This window comes from Narcine bancroftii, chromosome 4 (assembly GCF_036971445.1).
Source record: "Narcine bancroftii isolate sNarBan1 chromosome 4, sNarBan1.hap1, whole genome shotgun sequence".
Classification (NCBI taxonomy): domain Eukaryota; kingdom Metazoa; phylum Chordata; class Chondrichthyes; order Torpediniformes; family Narcinidae; genus Narcine; species Narcine bancroftii.
Window position 1 is genome coordinate 223,533,445 of NC_091472.1, and position 18,732 is coordinate 223,552,176.

The 18,732-nt window shown below is 44.6% G+C and overlaps 1 protein-coding gene across 3 annotated transcripts in view; it reads right to left on the reverse strand.

Moving 5' to 3' along the window:
• Positions 1-18,732, reverse strand: part of lancl1 (LanC antibiotic synthetase component C-like 1 (bacterial)) — a 60,010-nt gene that overhangs the window by 38,325 nt on the left and 2,953 nt on the right. For all 3 annotated transcript variants that reach the window (XM_069934065.1, XM_069934063.1, XM_069934068.1), the window contains exon 2: positions 7,497-7,614. In XM_069934065.1, the coding sequence (XP_069790166.1) occupies positions 7,497-7,614 (118 nt within the window). The remainder of the gene's footprint in view (positions 1-7,496; positions 7,615-18,732) is intronic.

The window sequence follows — 18,732 nt, forward strand, 5'->3', positions numbered from 1 at the left end:
TTTCCTGCTGTGCAGGTTGCCACCTGGGACAAAGGTCGTTGGTCCCTGTGGGGTCTGCGTGGTCGCCAGCCATCTTGTGTACAGGGTCGCATCCTGGTTAGTGGGCCACGACATGACAACCCGCCCCCCCTCCCCCAGAACCGGCAATCGAAGCGCTGTCTGCCACTTTTGGTGGTCTACCTCTGCGTCACAGGGGCTGAGTGGAAACCGGTTGACTAATGTCCCAGATGTGCTGGCTAGACTAGGCAGTCGATGGTGAAAATCTCTTCCTTACCACCAATATCCAGCACACACAAAGACCCGTTGTGTCTGACTACTTTGTACGACCCCTCATACGGCTGTTGCAGAGGTGTCCAGTGTGCCCCCCTCCAGATGAAAACATACTCACAGGTCTCAAAACTTTTGGGGATTTAGGACTTGGTCTGGCTGCAGAGGGTCTAGAGTACCCAGCCTTTCCCTCAGCTTTGTCAATGAGGCTATCGGGTCCTTTGGGTCTTTGGCGGCGTACACCATCTCGGCTGCTGAGGGCTTGAAATCTTTCAGCATGGTGCGGATTCCCAGGAAGACCCAGGGTGGCTCGTCTGCCCAGTTCAGATCCTTGACCCGAGCTATCAAGGCCACCTTTAGATGTCTGTAGAACCGTTCCATCAACCCATTAGCCTGAGGGTGGTATGCTGCAGTGTGGTGGAGCTGGGTTCCCAGCAAGTTGGCCAGCGCTGCCCAGGGTCCCAAAGTGAACTGTGTACCTCTCGGAAGTCATATGCTCCGGGACTCTGAATCTCAACACCCAGGTGTTAATCAATGCCCTGTTGCAGGTCTCAGACGTTGTGTCGGCCAATGGGACTGTTTCCGGCTAATCATGGCGAGGAGATATCTCACCCCGTGGGAGACCGGTAGCAGCCCTACAATGTTTATGGGCTGTGAAGACCCTGAATTGTCTACTTTCCAAATAATAACTAAAGTGCCTGACTGCCAGGTACAGTGCCAATAGCTCCCAGTCAAAGGTGCTGTATTTGAGTAAGTAAGAGAGTTGAGGTGGGGTACAGATAACTTGGCTTCCCTCAGGTGCATCGTTTGAAAAGTCCTGGTGTGCACCAAACGCTGCTCTTTAAGATCCACCAGCAGGCAATGGGCTCACAGGATGTCTGCTCCCAGGAGCAGTTGTTCCACCACCACAATCGTGAATGTCCACTTGAACCGATTGCTGCCGAAGCAGAGAGGGATGGTGCGGGTGCCAAAAGTTCTTATGGTGGTGCTGTTCCCTGCCATAAGTGCCTGGCCCAGCTTGCCATTCTGTGTGCTGTTGGTTAAGGGAAAGGACGCTCATTTCAGCATAGGTGTCAATGAGGAAGTGTTTTCTGGACAGAGAGTCCCACACGTGGAGGAGGCTGTCACGTTTGCCAACTGCCGCAGCCATTAATGACGGTTGGCCATGGCATTTTCCTGAAACGCATAGGGTGGGCAGCATTGACAGGCCCCCAAACTTCATTGTTGGTGATAGTAGCAGTACTATTGGGTAGGGGGTCCTCTTGCCTATCTGCTTTCAGTGGCCTTGTTGCTGGCTGTGTGTGGGGCCTAGCGATCGGCTCCACTGAAGCACCGTTTTCTTTCTTTGCTCTCCAGAGCGCAACAGCCTGGGCTTCAACTTTCCTGGGATCGCTGAAGTCTTTATCAGCGAGCAAGAGTTGGATATCCTTGGGCAGCTGCTCCAGGAAAATCTGCTCAAAGAGCAAGCAAGGCCTGTGTCCCTCAGCTCTGTCCCACAATCCATCCACATGCAACAATCGGACAGCACGCTTGTGCTGTGAGAGCCCAAAAGTGCAGATTAATAGCTTCTTGAGGATATTGTATTTGCCTTGCCGCAGAAAATCAACGACCCTTGCTGCCGTGCCCCGGTCGAGCGAACTCACCACATAGTAGTAATGTGGGTCATCGGTGGTGATCTATCAGAGGTGGAACTATGCCTCAGCCTGTTTGAACCACATGTGTGGCTGCGACGCCCAGAACGTTGGCAGCTTCAACGAAACCACGTGAAGAGCTGCCTGTTCCGGCATCTTCGGGTCCAACTGGCGGTTGAACCTGCCGGGGTCACCAATGTAACATCCGTGCTGCTGCAGAGTGTGGAAAGAATAACACACACCCAAGAAATAGAAGACTGGTTTATTGTACTGGCAGCTCTGCTTATATTCTCTCCCGCTGCTGATAAGAATGACATCACAGCAGCGCTGGCCTCAGATTGGTCAGCATTTCTGCCATTACTCGCTGTTTCCCGCCACACAGTCCTGGTTAGCGTTCCGCTACACAGTATACATTTTCCAAGTAAGGAGATCAGGATTGCAAACAGTATTCCAGGTATGTCCTATACAGTTGCAGCAGAATCTCTCTTCATTTAAATTCAATTCCTCTAGTAATGAAGGGCGGCATTGCATTTCTCTTGATAACCTGTTGCACCTGTAAACTACCCCAACCATTTTGCGATTCATTTCTGCACAACAGCATGCTGCAATCTTTCCCCATTTAAGTAATAATCTGGTCTTTTTTTTCCTTCCAAAGTGCAAAGCCTCACATTTACCCACATTAGACTCCATCTGCCAGATCTTCTCCCACTGACTTAAACTATTTATATCTCTCTGCAGACTCTGTATAATTTGATTTCCACTCAATTTAATGTCATCAGCAAACTCTTATACTCTATATTTGGTGCCTTTTACAAATTGTTAATGTATGGTGTGAACAGTCGTGGGCCCAATACTAACCCCTGCAGCACTCTGCTCACCACTGATTGTCAACCAAAGAAACACACCCATTTATTCCAACTCTCTGCTTTCTGTCAGTTAATCAATCTTTAATCCATGTTAATACATTACCCTGAACTCAATGCATTTTTATTTAATGAAAAAAATTTTTTTTGCAGCATCTCATTGAACACTTTCAGGAAATCCAAGTATACAATATCTGTTCCCCTCTGTCCACTGTGCTCGTTGCACCTTCAAAGAACTCCCAGTAAGATAATTAAACAGTACCTGCCCCTCTCAAATCCATCCATGTTACATCTGCCTGATGAAACCATTTCTATCCGGATGTCCCGCTATTTCTTCCTTAATGATAGCTTTGCATTTCTCCAACTGCAACCGTTAAAGATCATTGATAAGTCTACTGTATTTTCAAATGGTAGTGCTGCCACCGGCATAGACCTGGGAGAATGGGGAGTGGAGACACAGTGCTGGTCTGCAGAGTCCTACTGTCTAGTCGTGATACCAATGGTTCCATACAGGCTTTTAAAACATCCTGTCTACGCCCAAGATAGCAGCTGTGCTGGGCAGTGTAGTACAAGGGGTTGCAGACCCCAGGGGAGCAGTGACCTGGTGCAGGGCACCAAAAAAAGGGAACACCCTCCCCCATTGAGAAGCCTGAGAAATGACCCTACAGGGAAGGTGACCACGGCAGAGAATCTGCGATGGGCTCAGCTGCTGAAGGACCAAACAGACTGTTGGCAACTTGTGGTCAAAAGACTCAATGCAGGCTGCTGGAGCTCGACTTATAAGATCCAAGTATTTGAACCACCAAAAGACCGCGAACCCGAAATGCTTTCTGATTATATCATGTTTGGATCTGAAGCTCAGGTTGCCGATGGATTGAACAGGAGTCTGTGGGCTGGATAGGCTGCAGGAGGGCTGGAGGGGAATCCATGGACACAGTGTCTCTGAAGTGATTCGGTTTTGCTTCTATTATTGTGGGTGCTGGGCAACACTAATTGCGATTCTTTGTTTGCCTTTATGGTAAACAAAGGTTGATGTATATAGTGTATATTACACTTTTTTTTGTATTATTACATGACAATAAAGGGAACCTTGATCAATAGTTACCTGCCTTTTACTTAAATCCTTCATTAAACTGGTGTGGCATTTGCAGTCCTTCAATTTGTCAGGTCCTGCCCAGAGTCCAGAAAATTTTACATGATTATCACAAACATCTCTACTATAACTTCTGCCATTTCTTTTAGTACCCTGGGATGATTTCATAAAAACTGGAGAACTATTTTTTTTAGGTCCACTAGTATATTCAGCACTACCTCACTTATAATAGCAATTGTACTGAGGTCCTCATGACCCATTACATCCACAATATCTATTAGAAGAGTCCTTTGGCTTGGCTTCGCGGACGAAGATTTATGGAGGGGGTAAAAAGTCCACGTCAGCTGCAGGCTCGTTTGTGGCTGACAAGTCCGATGCGGGACAGGCAGACACGATTGCAGCGGTTGCAGGGGAAAATTGGTTGGTTGGGGTTGGGTGTTGGGTTTTTCCTCCTTTGCCTTTTGTCAGTGAGGTAGGCTCTGCGGTCTTCTTCAATGGAGGTTGCTGCCCGCCAAACTGTGAGGCGCCAAGATGCACGGTTTGAGGCGTTATCAGCCCACTGGCGGTGGTCAATGTGGCAGGCACCAAGAGATTTCTTTAGGCAGTCCTTGTACCTTTTCTTTTGTGCACCTCTGTCACGGTGGCCAGTGGAGAGCTCGCCATATAACACGATCTTGGGAAGGCGATGGTCCTCCATTCTGGAGACGTGACCCATCCAGCGCAGTTGGATCTTCAGCAGTGTGGACTCGATGCTGTCGACCTCTGCCATCTCGAGTACTTCGACGTTAGGGATGTAAGCGCTCCAATGGATGTTGAGGATGGAGCGGAGACAACGCTGGTGGAAGCGTTCTAGGAGCCGTAGGTGGTGCCGGTAGAGGACCCATGATTCGGAGCCGAACAGGAGTGTGGGTATGACAACGGCTCTGTATACGCTTATCTTTGTGAGGTTTTTCAGTTGGTTGTTTTTCCAGACTCTTTTGTGTAGTCTTCCAAAGGCGCTATTTGCCTTGGCGAGTCTGTTGTCTATCTCATTGTCGATCCTTGCATCTGATGAAATGGTGCAGCCGAGATAGGTAAACTGGTTGACCGTTTTGAGTTTTGTGTGCCCGATGGAGATGTGGGGGGGCTGGTAATCATGGTGGGGAGCTGGCTGATGGAGGACCTCAGTTTTCTTCAGGCTGACTTCCAGGCCAAACATTTTGGCAGTTTCCGCAAAGCAGGACCTCAAGCGCTGAAGAGATGGCTCTGAATGGGCAACTAAAGCGGCATCGTCTGCAAAGAGTAGTTCACGGACAAGTTTCTCTTGTGTCTTGGTGTGAGCTTGCAGGCGCCTCAGATTGAAGAGACTGCCATCCGTGCGGTACCGGATGTAAACAGCGTCTTCATTGTTGGGGTCTTTCATGGCTTGGTTCAGCATCATGCTGAAGAAGATTGAAAAGAGGGTTGGTGCCAGAACACAGCCTTGCTTCACGCCATTGTTAATGAAAACTAACACAAAACAATCATTCTAGCCCTAGGCAATTTGCCCATTACCCTTCTCACCTTCTAAGACACCAATGTTCATTCTAGCCACCATTCTCTTTATATAATTATTTTAAAATGTACTTTTTTATACTTGTATGAGTTTACTTTCATAATCTATCTTCCCCTTTATTATTACTTGCCTAAAATTTTGAAAGCAGCTGAAATATAGCACTTAACCCATAACCTGAAAAGAAGTTTCTGCATTTCATCTGCTTTCAAAGATGGTAATGGTTTTTATTTTGTGGTAGTAGCAAACAGTTAAAACATTAAACAATTTAACAAATTCTGGGCCTCTACCATGTAATCAAAGGATTCAAGAGACTACCAGTAAAGAGCTAATGATCTACTCATTTCTTTGAACAATTCCTAAACTTGTAAATCATCTCTTGAAAGTTGCACATCTTGCCATTGTTTAGTGAATTACCGTTGATTAATGTTATAACAAACCAATTCCATGGTTATCAGAAAAATAAATAAAAACTAATTATATGCTATTTTACTACAAACTTTGGGGACCATCTGCAACTACAGTAAATTAAAATAATAAAGCCAGTTCTCAACATTGGATCAAACTGCACTACCTTCCAACAAGTCCCCTTAAGCCCAGTCAAATGTTGTCATTATCACCACTGTCCTTACCAAGGTCACTGAGTGTAACCAGTACTTTTCCAACATAATCAATAAGATCGCAAAAGCAGCACTCGAACAAAGCACTAAAAGCAAACAGCCACGAAGACAAACAAATTGCGATATTAAAATTTTCCAGAATTTAAGAATGTTCTCCAAGTTCTACACACTGTAATTTTGTGATGTCCATCCATGTCCAGAAGCACGATACTCAAGCAATCACTCAGCGGGAACTTGCTTTTTTATATATATACCTCCCCACAATTTAGCTCCTTTGATTGTTGGAGTAGGACTCCACAGTCACTCTCTGCTTTTGAAACATGTTTTGTAACTTTACTGGAATAACATGCTTTGCTTTTCTGCTTTGGCTGGAGGTGATCAGCTAAAACCCCCATTTCAGTTTTTGACTTTACATAAACATATTATTCTGTATTTATACCACAAAAGCTACTGAAATATTTATTTTCAGGGCCCAATCCCATAATACAAGACATTATCAATCAGGAACACTCATCAGATAACATAAAACTTAGGTTTAAAAATATATTGATAGATACATTTGCAATCTCAGGATATCCCAAAAATCACTTCTGTAACCAATGAAGTACTTTTGAAGTATGGCCATTGTTGCAACATTAGAAAGCATAGCAGCTAATTTACATGCAACAAATACCCATAAACAATAATATAACAAGTCCTGTGAGATGTTGAATGTACATTTAAGTATTAGTCAGAATATAAGAAATATTTCCCGCTTCTCCTTCCAAACAGTGTGTCTGAGAGAACACTAATATCTCAATATCTCAGGAGACACAGATGACAGCAGATGGAGCAAATGAAACCAAACTGCTGGTGGAACTCAGCAGGTCAAGCAGCATCTATGGACACAAAGGATTGCTGCTTTGTCTCCAAAGATGCTGTAGAGGACAGGTTGAGATCTGCTGCAGCAGGGACCCAAATCACCAACTCTTTGCCTCCATTGACATCAGTCCACTATGTTCTTCCAACAGATTTTTTTTTGTTTCACTTCAATACATCATTTGAAAATTGCCAACTATGCAGCATTCACAAAGTAATGAATAGCCAGTCAATTTCTGTGCTCTAATCTTTGAAATATAACTTGGACCTTTGACTTAGAATGTTACTGACAAGGCAACAACTGGTATAAACAGTTTACTTCAGAAGGAAGAAAATTATGAAGATACTGATTTTTTTTAAATAAAAGATTTTTATGCCTGAAGAAAAATTGAAATAGAGAATGCAATCAGACTTGGTTTCAATAGAGAGAAAGGGTGAACAAAGGAAGAAAAAAATGCTTGGTCATTAGTGTAGATCTTTTTGCATTAAATTAATTCCTAATAGTTTGGGATTTCAGGAATTAAGAATCTGAATTTGCAATAGTTTCCAAGTTCTAAAATTACATGTTCCCTTATTTTTGAATCTTTTGACAATATAATTTAATTATTTTTAGATATTCAGTGCTCACAGTACCTGCCCATCCAGTGTAGGTGCTGCAATCAGTTTGATCAGCTTTTAAAAGGCCATTTTCCATATATTGCAGAAGATCACTGATCTTGCTCTGTAGACGTTGAATGAAGTTGCTATTTAACTGTAAAGAGTTAATAAAAAAGTTTTCACAAGATCACCCAAAATTAAAAAAAGACCAAATGCACACAACTTATTCAGACATGTTCATTTCTTCTCTTCCTGTCAAAGTTTCCAGCATAAATGAACCATTTTCATAAGTACTGTATAAAAGGAACCGTAGCTTTAATGCAAATAGATAACTAATAATTGAGCAACCAGTTTACACACTGTGGACTCCAAAAGGGCATCTACTTGAAAAAGCTAACTGGACTACAAAATAAAATATCCTATTAACTCAAAACCTTCAAATTGTGCATCCTCCTATCTGGTGCAATGACACAAGAACCTTTATCAAATCTGCCTTATCTACCCTTGTCCTAAAGAAAACAATTGAACCTAGTAAATATCCACCTACAACTGAATCCTTCATCTTAAATGCTTCAGTCAATAAAAGTATCACTTACACCTTCTTTATCTATCATTCCTTCCATATCAGGGAATCCACTTCATGCTATCTTGGTGTATTCTAGCATGTATTTGGAATGGTTGACCCCATAGGCTCAAGTAGTTACACAGCAAGGAAACAACCCATTCAGCCCAACCTGTCCATGCCAACCAAGATGCTGTACTATTGCCTTTTCTATCGAAACCTTTTCTATCCATAAACTTGTTGAAACTCTGAAATTCTATCCAAATCCACCAGTTCATCTGGCTGTTTGTTCCATATACACATATCCTCTGTGTGAAAATCTTCCCTTTTAAAGGGTCCCCTTTAAATATTTCCCTTCCCACCTTAAACCTATGTCCTCTACTTTCAGACACTGCAGAAAAGACTGTGATCATCTACCTTATCTCTACCCTTCAATATTTTATATACCTGCCTGATGACCTTGTCCTCAAAGGCGTAGGTCTGAAAAAACTTTTCCATGAAAGGTAGGTGGTGCGGCAAAGTCCAACTGTCTGGGACATTACGTGGCAAAGGGGCCAGGTCTACCCTTAGCAACACCTAGGACAGGTAGAACTTCATACATAGTGGCACTTAATGCCCCACTATGGTTCCACACACAACCTGATACACCCACACATGAAGGTGCTCATCAGGAAGAGGGCCACCATTGTCTGGTGACTTTCATTACAGAGAGACCTTGACCTGAGTGCCTTCACTGCCTGACAACATCACTCTTATGCTCTCATTCTTCCAGAGCATTCGGCAAAGGGCTCTATGCAGCACACAAATAGAACTGGAGAGAGTGGGCAACCTTGCCTAACTCCAGACTTGATGGGGAAGCTATCTGGTTCCAAACCATTGATTTGGACTGCGCTATGGATGTCCGTGCAGAGTAGTTTAATCCAATTTTGGATTCCCTCCTTAAAACCCATTTTGGAGAGTACATCCATCATGTACGTGTGTGATATTCGATTGTAGGTCTTCTCCTAGTCCAAGCTTACCAGGCAGGATTCCACCCCCCTGTCCTGCACATAGGCAATGGTATCCCTGAGGAGCGTGAGGCTTAGAAATCTTCCTGCCTACAACCACACAGGTTTGGTCTGGGTTGAATATCTGCCCCAGGGCAGACTTGGTTCAATTGGCAATGGTCTGGACAGGATTTTGCAGTCAGTGTTTAACAATGATATGGGTCTCCAATACCTGATATCCTCCTTCTCTCCCTTCTATTTGTAGATGAGGGTGATGGTACCCTTCTTCATGGAGTCTGGAGTCTGACATGCTGTCAGCAGGTTCAGGCCCAGCCAGTCCCACAGAGCGTGTACAAATCAGCTGGTAAGCCATCGCTTCTGGGAGTCTTACTTGATCTAAAGGAATCCATCAATTCCCCCAGGGTAATTGTTGGTCCAGACTTTCCCACTTGCTGCTATCTAAGACCTCTATGATAGAGGTCAGGAAGTTTTGGGAGGCCTTTCTGTTTGTAGTCTTCGTGTCGTATAGTTCAACATAAATGTTCTGAGCTGTCACTGGGTCAAAGTTCTTTCCTTGCTCCAGGATATATGTACCTTCATCCCATAAATTCTATGGATCAGCGCAACCAATCACTAATGGAAACACAATATATTCTGCCTTTCCCAGTGATGCCCAAATCCCATCTTGAATTGTTACCTTGTCTAAATTAGAACTAAGGTTCAAATGAAGATTTGAGTGAGAACCTGGCAAAACAATGGAGAGTATTATGACTGGTTGCATTACTATCTGGTATGGAGGTGCCAATGCACAGGATAGGAAAAGGCTAGAGAGGGTTGTAAACTTGGCCAGCGTCATCATGGGCACATCATCACTCCATTAAGGACATCTTTAAGAAATGGTGTCTCAGGAAAGCAGCCTCTAACCTCAAGGACCATCACCACGCAGGCTATGCCCTCTTCTCACTGCTACCATCAGGAAGGAGGTACAAGAACCTGAAGACAAACACCCAATGTTACAAAAACAACTTCTTCCCCTCCACCATCAGATTTCTGAATGGACACGAACTACAGACACTACCTTACTTTTTTTCTCTTTTTTTAAGCACAAATTATTTATTTTTAAATAGTGTTTTTAAGAAAATGTAATTTATAGCAATGTTTGCACCTGTAATGTACAATACTTCTGCCACAAATCAATACATTTTGTGACACATTTTCTTGGCAATAAACTTGATTCTGTAACTGGCTGCAGTGGACCATGGATAGAATACATTAGAATGGTAAGTGGAATTAAAGTGGCTGGCCATTGAGATCTTGAATGTTCTGACAGATGGAGAAAAGGTGCTCTACAAAGCGATTTCCACCACCCCCCCAAGTTTGCATCTGGTCTCCACAATGTAGAGGGAGCACCAGGAGCACTGGATGCAGTAAATGACCCCTACAGATTTGCAGGTGAAAGGTTGTTTCATTTGGAAGGAATGTTTAGGGTCCAGAGTGCTGTTGAGGGAGGAGGCATGGGTGCAGGTGCAGCATATTTAAAGCAGTCACAGGGACAAGTGCCAGGGTAACGAGTGGGAAGGGACAAATGGTCAAGAGAGTCGTGGAGAGAGTAATCCTTACAGAAAGGATACTTGCATGGGTCTCAGTTATGCCCATCTTTCATTGGCTATCTGGAATAATTCATGATGCAAACCTACAATGGTAATGTTCCCCAACTCTTTGCCTGCTATTTTGCACGACTACACTGGTGCTGGGAGGGGAAGACATTTCTGGTGACGGGATCTTGTTAGAGGTGGCAGAAATTAAGGAGAAAGATTCAATGGTAGGTGAGGATGAGGGGAACCCTATTCCTGTTATGTCGGGGAAGGGAAATGGAGCAAGGGCAGATGCGTGGGATATGTACTAGCAATGGAGGGGAAACAAAGTTTACTGAAGGGCAACATCTTGAATGTTCAGGGATGGAAAACCTCATCGTTGTAACAGAGACGGAGGAACTGAAAGAAAGGAATACCATCCTTACGAAAGAGTGGGTGGAAAGAGGGGGAATTCAGTTAACTTTGGGTGTCAGTAGGTTTGTAAAAGATGTCAATGGGTAGTCAGTTATTCAAGATGAAGACAGAGAGGACAAGAAAAGGAGAGGCATACCAGAGATAGTCCATGAATGTGAGGGAGAGTGGAAATTGACAAAGAATTTGATAAAATTGGCAAGCTCTACACAAAGTCCGAGAACACCTAGACTGTAAAGACCATTCATCAGGATGCTTTTTATTGACTACAGTTCAGCATTTAACACCATCATCCCCTCAAAAATTGATCAGCAAACTCCAAGTCATGGGATTCAACACCCCGCTGTGTAAGTGGATCACAGATTTCCTCATCTTCAGACCACAATCAGTGATGATTGATAAGAACATCACAGTCTCCACTGGAGCAATACAGTACTTCTTAGCCCCCTGCTCTACTCACTTTATACCTACAACTGTGTGGCTTGGTACGACAATAACACCATCTACAAATTTGCGCATGATACCATAAAGGAAGGTGATGAGTCGATATGCAGGAAGGAGATTGAAACTTGGCTGAATGGTGCACCTACAGCAACCTTGCACTCAATATCACAAAATTAAGGAGCTAATTGTAGACTTCAGGAAGGGAAAACTGGAGGTATACAATCCAGTGGTCATTGGGGGATCAGAGGTGGAGAGGGTGAGCAAATTTGAGTTCTTTGGAGGCACTCTCTTGGGAGGATTTTTCCTAGACACAACACACTAATGGCATTGTGAAGAAAGCACGTCAATATCTCTACTTCCTCACGAGTTTGAGGAGGTTTGGTATGACATCAGAAACCCTGACAAGTTTCTATAGATTTGTGGTGGAAAGTGTGCTGACCGGCTGCATCACAATTACGTGATGGAGACACCGAGCATAAAGCCCTGTGAAAGGTAGAGGTCATAGCCCAGTACATCACAGGAAAAACCTTCCCTACTATCAAGAACATCTACAGGGAATGCTGCTGATGGAGAGCAGCTGCAATCATCAAGGATCAATACCACCCAGCACCTGGTTTGTTTTCACTGCTGCCTTCAGGAGAGAGGTATAGGTGCCACAAGACTCACACCACCAGGTTTAGGAACAGCTGCTACCCTCCCACCACGGACTTCTCAACAACAAACTCAATCAGAGTCTCATTTAAGGACTCTTACTTCTCCATTTTATTGATTTAAAAAAAAATTCTCTGTATTGCACAGTTTGTTTACAATTCTTTATTTGTTTCCGTGTATACACTATATACAGTCTTTTTTTTGCACTACCACTAAGTAGTAATTCTGCCTTGCCCACAGAAAAAAAGAATCTCAGGGCTGTATGTACTCTGACAATAAATCTAAAATCTGAGTTCATTATGGGTGCATAGCACAGCATTACTGTAGCAGAGAAAGAGTTTGGAAGCATTAAGTGTTGGTTTGCATTATGGATTGTTCCCCATAACCAATGAAATTCAGGTATAGCACTTAGCCATCTCTATTTCTTTAATGTAGAGGAAGTGGGAGAAGTTGAAGAAACTGTTATGGATGAGTACCAGTTCCTCTCACATATGAGAGAAACTGGTTGTGATTAATATCCAGGAATAAGCAGAGAGCTTTAAGACCTTCATTATGGAGGATGCAAGTGTATGGGGACTGGACATCATGGTGAAAATCAATCAGTCAAGGCGAGGGAATTTAAAGTTGTTCAAGTGGTGGAGAGCCTGCAAAATGTCACACATGATCTACCGGGATCATTGTCTGAAGAGGGCATGCAAAATTTGTGATGACCCCTTCCACCCTGCACACAGCACCTTTCAGCTTCCCCCAATCGGGAAAGAGATACAGGAGTATCACAACCAGCAGCACGAAGCAGAAGAACAGCAGTGAGAATCCTGAATGACCAAAAGGACTGCTCACACTAACCATCTGAGATTCATATTCATTAAACAATATTGGTTTATTTATTTGTTTATATGAACACCTGTCCTGCATATATATTGTTTGTCTGTATGTGTTATATCTGATTATATACCTGCAAGTTTTGTTGGGTTGTACTTGTGCAATCAGATGATTTTAACCAAGGGAATCTAAAATGGAGTTGAGATATGATGGTACAAGCTCAATGGGCAGCAGCTTATGAAAACCATAGTGCAATTATGTTTGTAGGCCTTGGCTAGGAGGTAGAACCAAGCAGCACCACTACTGATAAAGAGCTTTGGCCCAAAACATCGACTATCTTTGCCTTCCATGAATGCTGCCAACCTGCTGAGTTCATCCAGCATTCTGTTTTTCAGCATCTGCAATCTCTCGTTGCACAGCCCGAGTGCTCTACTCGGTTACACTAACTGCTTTCTGGTGTACACTTTGAGGCACTGTAAAATAACACACTATCTTCACAAGGTCCATTTCAGCAACAGGGAAGCCTTTGGCCAAAGTAACTGCTGCTTCCAGTAGAAATTCTGCCTGCCTCACAGGGCACAAAAATCTCAGGGTTGTATGTGTTGTTATACATGAACTCTTGTAGGAGTTTAGAAACAGTTATTATTTTAATGGTAGGAGTTCTGAAACAGTTATAGAAGGTAGAAAGGAAAAAAGCAAGGAAAAAGCTAAAATGTTGCATGAAAAAGCGCCAAAGTAAACATGATAACAGAGGAATTTAAGCAGACATAGAAATATGCATGTACACACAAAGAGCTTGTTTAATAGGGGGTGGGGAAAGGAGGTGTGAGCACGGGATAAGAGAAAGTTGGAGTCAGTCAAGAGTCAGACGAATAGGGAAAAGTGCCAAACCAATCCAAGAAGGACAAACGTAAGACAAATGTAAGGGGAGGTGAAGTAAAAATTGTATAAAAACAAAGAGGCTTCCCGCCCTCAGGGTACTTTCCCGAGGTAAGGGGAGAGTACCCAACCTTGCAATGCTGTAAATATAAATAAATGTTCTTTGTTCTCAACATTTGTCTCGAGCATATTTTGTGAACGCGAAGGCACTTCTTACAACTAGGGGGCTCGTCCGGGATCACACTCCTTCCACTGACTGGCGCTTGTCTGAAGAGTGGTCGGTGCAGCCCGGCTGATTTAGCCGGACTCCTGGTCACCGAGTGTTCGGCCAGTGGACGTAGCGAGTGATATCTAAGAGGCGTTGAGAACAAACAACAGGACAGCCGTATAAGTGACGTGCTGGGAAGGCTCAACAGCCAGAGATCTATTTTTTCCACCATGGGTGGGGGAGGGAGCAAAAAGAAAGGTCTGAGAATAGGTCCGGTTGACAGAATTCCCCCAGGAAGCCCATTGGGAGGCAATTGATGAATTGGGGTGCGGGAAAGACCAGGGGGAAAGATAAAAAAGAAAATGATCCCGTACTGTTGCCACGAGTGGCCTGAGAATCCAATTAAAGGGTCTTCAGTATTTTGGCCAAAATACGGTTCGGATGAGGATTGGGTATGTCAGGCACTGAATACGTGGCTTTATGAAAATAGACCCGATGACTCCAAGAGCAGGGATTACGCTGCCTGTTGGTAATTTGTGGAATCGAACCAAATGGTGATGACTACAAGGAATCCGGCAAAACCTGAGGAATTGGAGCCTTTGGCTCCTCTTCCTGAAAAATGGGACCCCTTACAGGCATTACCTCCTCCATATCCCGAGCCGGCTCCTCCGCTGCCTCCTCCTCTTCCTCCCCACCCACTTTATCCTCCCCTCCCAATGTCGTCCACTTCACCCCCCCACACCTTGTTAACGAAAATGAACAGAAGAATGTAGTTAGGACTAGATCACAGGCTAAGCGTCCTCCACCACCCCTTACTTCCCAGGTTGGTGACCCAGATTGTACAGGATTGTTGGAAGAACAGTGTGAAACCCTCCGTGAGGAGGAAGCCGGGGAGTTTGATTTGAGTCCTAGACGACAGAAGGGGGACCCCGCCCTACCAGGAGGACAGGGATCGGACCAGCACCAGGCGCGAATGTGTCCCCTTCATGAAGTGCCCCTGGGAGGTCCAGGAGGTGTGATGGGATTTGTTAACGTCCCTCTAACAAGTACAGAAGTGAGGAATTTTAAACAAGAAATGAAGTCCTTGATAGAGGACCCCCAGGCCTGTGCAGAACAATTGGATTAGTTTTTGGGGCCAAATATTTACACCTGGGATGAATTGATGTCCATATTTAAGGCTTTTGTTTACTCTGGACGAGAGAGGAATGATTAGACAGGCGAGAATTAGAGTATGGGATCGGGAACACCAAGGAGGTCCAGGAGCTGTGGCGGGAGAAGACAAGTTTCCCTTGGTGAATCCAAATTGGGATAAAGGAACTGCTGAAGGCCGAACTCGAATGGAAGAATATAGGGTTAATTTAATAAAGGGAATGAGAGAGTCGGAACCCAAGGGGCAAAATTTTAAAAAGGCATTTGAAGTCCCTCAGGGCCCAGAGGAGACTCCTTCAGCTTTCTTGACTAGATTGCAGGCAGCAATACAGCAATATGGAGGGGGGGGGGGGTTAGATATAGAGTCGCCAGTGGGGGAACAGTGTTTTGACAGGATTTGTTACAAATTCAGCCCCAGACATAAGAAACTCCAAAAGACTGAAGATTGGCATGAACAGGGATTATCACAACTTCTACAAATAGCCCAGAGAGCTTATGTTCAGAGAAGTGAGGATAAGCAGAAAGGAAAGGCGAAGATATTAATGCAGGCGGTAAAGGAAGTCGTAGATGGACAGCAGGGAAGTCAAAGACGCCGGACCAACGGTCCGGGAGGATGGATGGAAATGAGAGAAAGAGGAGGGCCAGGATTTGAAGGATGGGACGAACCCCAAGGTCCCCGTCCACGAGCAGGGGCCCCAAGAGGTGATTCCAATAGAGGATGGCAGACAGGGCCCAAGGTTTGTTACGATTGTAAAAGAGGGGGACACTTTAAGAGGGAATGTCCCCAGAGGATTAGGGACACGCGGTCCTATGTTTTGATGGAAGAGGAAGATTAGGGAAGTCAAGGTTCTCTTGTAAGGAGTGCCGTGGGGCTGCATGGAGAACCATTAGTAAACTTAAGCATAGGACCCCACGAAGAGGACATGATTTTTATGGTAGATTCGGGAGCAGCTCGTTCTAGTATTCTAGCCAAACCCAAAGGAACGGTGACTAATGGGAAAGTAGTTATTTCAGGGGTTGGGGGATCGGATTTTGAGGTTCCAGAATTAAAAGGCCTCAGAATACAGATGGGAAGAAAAGTGATAGAGGGAGATATTTTACTAGTTCCCCAAGCAGGAGTCTGCCTGCTGGGATGGGATTTGCAAGATCTATTGGGTATTGGGACCTGGCCTCAAGGAAAGGGAATTGGGGTCCAGTTCTACACATTGACACAGGAAGACCGCATGTTGGTTGACCCCAGGGTATGGGCAAGGAAAGGAAATAGAGGGGGGCTTGATGTACCTCCTCTTCAGGTCACGTTGAAAGACCCCACTCAGATAGTTAGACGAAAGCAATACCCAATCCCAATGGAGGGAAGGAAGGGACTGCAACCCGTGATTGATCAACTATTATTGGATGGGTTACTCGAACCCTGTATGCCCCCCTTTAACACCCCAATACTGCCAGTACGAAAACCAGACGGTACTTATCGGCTGGTACAAGACCTACGAGAATTAAATAAGGTGATTTTGGCCCGATACCCCGTTGTGCCTAATCCTTATACAATTATGGGAAAAATAAATCCGAATAGTGAATGGTTCAGCGAGATAGACCTGAAAGATGCCTTTTGGGTTTGTCCTCTGGATGAGGGCAATAGGGACATGTTTGCATTTGAATGGGAGAACCCGTATACTGGGTGAAAGAACCAGTATCGCTGGACAGTTCTTCCACAAGGCTTCACAGAGTCCCCTAATTTGTTTGGCCAGGTATTAGAATAAGTGCTGGATGAAGCGCCAAAAAGACCAGACTGTCAATTAATACAGTATGTAGATGACTTATTAATCACGGGAGGACAAGAGACTGTTAAACAGTATACAGTAGCTATGTTAAATTTCTTAGGAAACAAAGGATTGCGAGTTAGCGAGACGAAGTTACAATTCGTACAGCCAGAGGTAAAATACTTGGGTCACTTAATTAGTCAGGGAAGCAGACGTATCAGTCCGGAAAGAGTACGCAGAATTCTGCAGGTCCCTCCTCCCAAGGACGCTCGTGAACTTAGGAAGTTTCTGGGCTTGGTGGGATATTGCCAAATTTGGATAGAAAATTATTCTAGTTTGGTAAAATTTTTGTACAAGTTAGCTGGCCTAGATAATTCTCTTGCTGTCTGGACAGAGGAAGAAATGAAGGGATTTAAGAGGATAAAGAGTTGTCTCGCCAAGGCTCCAGTGTTGGCATTACCTGATTTGAATAAACCATTTGACTTATTTACTAATGCAAAGGTTGGGGCAGCTACGGGTGTATTGACCCAGGAGCGAATGGGGCTCCGGCTGCCACCGCTGTCCTGGTAGAAGAGGGTTGAAAGATTACCTTTGGCACACCCATGATTGTCCATACCCCGCACACAGTTAGAACTATTCTGTTACAGCGTGCGGGTAGATGGTTGACTGATTCGAGAATTCTAAAATATGAGGCAATTTTGATGGACCGAGATGACTTGACGCTGATTACTAATCGGGACCAGAACCCAGCTGCATTCTTAGTATCTCCGTCATGTGAGACGGCATATGATCAGCTGGAACATGAGTGCTTGGAAATAATAGATTTGCAGACTAAGATCCGGAACGATCTAGGGGATGAGCCTCTATGTGAGGGAGAGAGATGGTTCTTCTCGTTGTATAGAAGGAACCCGTTACAGTGGATATGGCATAGTGGATGGAAAAGATGGTTCTGTTATCGAAGCTGGTCGCCTCCCTGGTCTCTGGTCGGCTCAGACATGCGACTTATATGCGCTGTGTCGAGCCCCCCAGGGGCTACAGGGAAAAGCAAGAACAATTTACACAGATTCTAAATATGCTTTTGGAGTTATACACACCTTTGGAAAAATTTGGAAGGAACGGGGATTGATTACAGGAAAGGGCCAAAAATTAGTCCATGAAAATTTAATAATCAAATGCTTGGATGCTTTAATGCTACCGAAGGAGGTGGCCATGGTCCATGTCCGGGGACATTAGATAGGGGAAAGCCCCGAAGCCAGAGGTAACAGACAGGCAGATGAGGTTGCAAAGGAGGCATCCATGGGAGTAAACTTCAGCTCACCCGCCTGTATGCTGAGACAGGTCTCTCCTGGCTTAAATGTTTACCCCTGGCTTTGATTCGTATTCGTACCGCTCCCCGTCGTGATATTGCCATCTCCCCATATGAAATGATGTTCGGCCTTCCCTATCTGGGCTCCCATGCAGACCTCCCAATACCGGAGGCAAATGATCAATTTATATCTAAGTATCTGCAGGAACTTTCCGCCACATTGGCTGATCTGAGAAGAAGGGGGATTCTGGCGCAGACGCCGCCTTTGGAATTCCCCATACATAGCATTCAACCCAGTGACTAGGTAGAGTTGGAAAGATGTTAAGTTGACGCCAACCTGGGATGGTCCTTTTTATGCCCTTCTAGTTACAGATACTGCTGTACGAACACGTGAAAAAGGGTGGACTCATGTCCAGAGGGTGAAACGTTATCACCAGCCCCTCGAGAATATCTCCACTGACCTCGAAGGCTCATATTGGCAGTAAGAGCGACATCCTAGCGA